This window comes from Nansenia antarctica (assembly GCF_963989245.1).
Source record: "Nansenia antarctica genome assembly, chromosome: 2".
In the NCBI taxonomy this organism is placed as follows: Eukaryota; Metazoa; Chordata; class Actinopteri; order Argentiniformes; family Microstomatidae; genus Nansenia; species Nansenia antarctica.
This window is the reverse complement of record NC_137675.1, coordinates 23,784,411-23,786,919: the sequence shown is the minus strand read 5'-3', so window position 1 is coordinate 23,786,919 and position 2,509 is coordinate 23,784,411. Positions and strand designations below refer to the sequence as shown.

At 47.7% G+C, this 2,509-nt stretch overlaps 1 protein-coding gene across 1 annotated transcript; it reads right to left on the bottom strand.

Moving 5' to 3' along the window:
- Positions 1-231: 231 nt before the first annotated feature.
- On the bottom strand, positions 232-1,519 carry rnf11a (ring finger protein 11a). The gene is made up of 3 exons (XM_080524412.1): positions 1,404-1,519; positions 831-1,000; positions 232-455 (listed from the first exon to the last, which is right to left on the bottom strand). Exons 1-3 carry the CDS (start codon positions 1,500-1,502, stop codon positions 284-286), a joined length of 441 nt encoding a protein of 146 aa, XP_080380538.1. The 5' UTR covers positions 1,503-1,519; the 3' UTR covers positions 232-283.
- Positions 1,520-2,509: the final 990 nt, after the last annotated feature.

Here is a 2,509-nt window from a genome sequence, read left to right as displayed (position 1 = left end):
TGTCTTTAAAAGGCAAAGAGAGATTCCTATAAGCCCCAAAAAAGGCCTACACCCACTCTCAGCATAACCTACTCTTGTGTAACCTACACACATATTAACACAACACACCCTCCCAATATCTGCATATATCCCCCGTCCCTCCTGAAACAGCTGCCTGTGAGAGTCTACAACAGCTAGGTTAGAATGACTGCTGTAGGGGGGGGGGGGTTTGATTGGCTCCTCTGCCGGGTGGTGGTGGGAACGGGTGGGTGGGTGGGGGGGTGTAGTGAAGGAGGGGGACGGCTCAGTTGGTCTCGTAGGAGGAGAGCAGTGCAGCGTCCACAGGCTCCATGCAGGAGGGGCAGGTGAATGACCTCATCAACCAGGCGTCGATGCAGTCCACGTGGTAGATGTGCAGACAGGGCAGGAACCGGATGGGGTCGCCGTAATCAAAGTCCATCATGCAGATCACACACCTGGGAGAGGGAGGGAGGGAGACGCAAAACCTTTTACATTTTTGTGTGTGATCAATAAAGTATGAATCTATCTATGTAGTCTAATCAAAAGTTGAGACCGAACTGCGTCATGAGAGGCATAGCGCTATTTATGGGATAGAGACAGTGGAGAGAGACGGGAAAGTAAGGAGGAGAGAGCATGTCAGCGGGGCACGGGCCAGATTCGAACCCATGACGACATGGGCGTACAGTACCATTCAATTGAATGAGGAAGTGTGTCCAAACTTTTGACTGGTACTGTACATGTGCACCATAGGCCATGATGCTAGACCACTGGACCACCTCCGACACATTTCAATGACGGGCGATGGATCAGCCTCTGCACTCTGAACTCACTCTTTGACTTTCTTGTCTGAGGGCTCAGAGCCGGGGTCGAAGATACCCCTGGGGAGGTGGTGGATGAGGCCGATGCGCTGGGCGATGCGGATCTGCTCCTCCTCTGTCAGCTGGGTGGCCAGGCGTGTCTGACTGGGCGTGGGGTAGTACACTGGCACCTGGACACGCTCCTGAGGGAAAAGAGGGGGGGGGGGGGGGGCATAAACCAACCCAGACATAATTTATATGGAATTCACTGTGTGTGTGGTGTGTTTCTTTTTCAGATTGTTCTCTCTCACAAGCGGCTGTAAACTAAAGTATGACAGTTCATTAGACAGTTCGTTGGACTTATAAAGAGTCATAAGATAAGATCAATACAAAGACAAACTATCAATCTCTGAAGGGGCATCGACTACTAGGTCGACAGACTAGTGACTTGAACGAGGAACTCCCAAATAAATACTTATTAATCTGTGTTCTTAATCAAATGTCATGTACAATGCATTTATGAGAACGACGGGATGTCAGACGTAACGCCAGGACTATTATCTCTGAATCCTTGGAATATATTGCATTGTTGCCCCCTGAGCGCACCTGATATGGGGGTGGAGGTTCTCCTGGTAGACTGGCTCCCTCTGACTCGTTTAAAAGAGACAAGTCGTCGGCTCCTTGCGAAGACAAACAGTTCCCCATTGAACCAGACCGAGCACAGCCCACAGCGACAAGGGTAGACGTAGCACTTCAGTTATTTTTTGGACGTGGTTTTGCTACTTTGTTGTCATCCCACAACGGTAGCTAGCCCAACTAGCTAAATTAGTAGGAGGACCGAGCAACGACAACCGACTCGGTCGACTCAGCAGAGGGAATGTTTTGTTTTTCTAGCTGAAACTAAGAACTTGTCAACGTTAATCTCTTGAGAAGCAGTGACATGTAAATGACTATTCCTTATGCGTATAGTTGACCGTCGAACGATGAATGACACCGATTATAAACGATGTTGTTTGGTCATTCGATCTGACTATATTTTTAGACTAAACCTTTTCACGACTCCATCTTTTGGCTTTGTTTACAAAATGTATCAGGACGTCGCTACGTAGACACAACGTCTCTACGTAGATACGACGTCACTACGTAGCCGTAGGAAGTGGACCCAAACAAACACGTTCCAACGTGTTTCTCTGCTCAAGGCCGATTAGGGGATGCCTCTTGCACAGACACAGCCGAAGGAAGAAGCCTGAGGTAGCTTGCTTAATAATTCCCCATCGTCACAGCCAGCTATTGTCTTAGATATTATATTGTATTAGTTAGTAAGGAAGGTAAAGTCACAGCAATACCGTTTATAGCGTACAGCGTGCATAGGCAAATACAGTAGCTAGCTATGTCGTACTAGCGTCGTAAACGAGTAAACAATTAACGTTGATGGGAAGGTCGTGTACCTGTTGAACATGACGGACTCATTAACTGGGGATTTGCATCCTACTGAATGTGTCCTAGCCCTAGCCTAGCCTAGCCCAAGCCGAAGGCTAAAAGTGTGTGGTGTCTGACACTTGTGATTGTGTGTCTATACTGCCAATAATAATATTATTTCTTTATCCTTGTAGGTGTAGGATCTGATGGGTGGACGGGAACCCTCATATCTTCAACAGAAAATGGCAGATTTTGGCAAGACAGATAACAGAAAATCCAAGGAGGATACAGTA

Coding starts and splice junctions, on each gene's coding strand:
- rnf11a (XM_080524412.1), bottom strand. CDS start 1,502: ATGGGGAACTGTTTGTCTTCGCAAGGAGCCGACGACTTGTCTCTTTTA. Junction 1,001..1,403: donor AACCTCCACCCCCATATCAG/GTGCGCTCAGGG, acceptor CTTTTCCCTCAG/GAGCGTGTCCAGGTGCCAGT. Junction 456..830: donor TCAGACAAGAAAGTCAAAGA/GTGAGTTCAGAG, acceptor TCCCTCTCCCAG/GTGTGTGATCTGCATGATGG.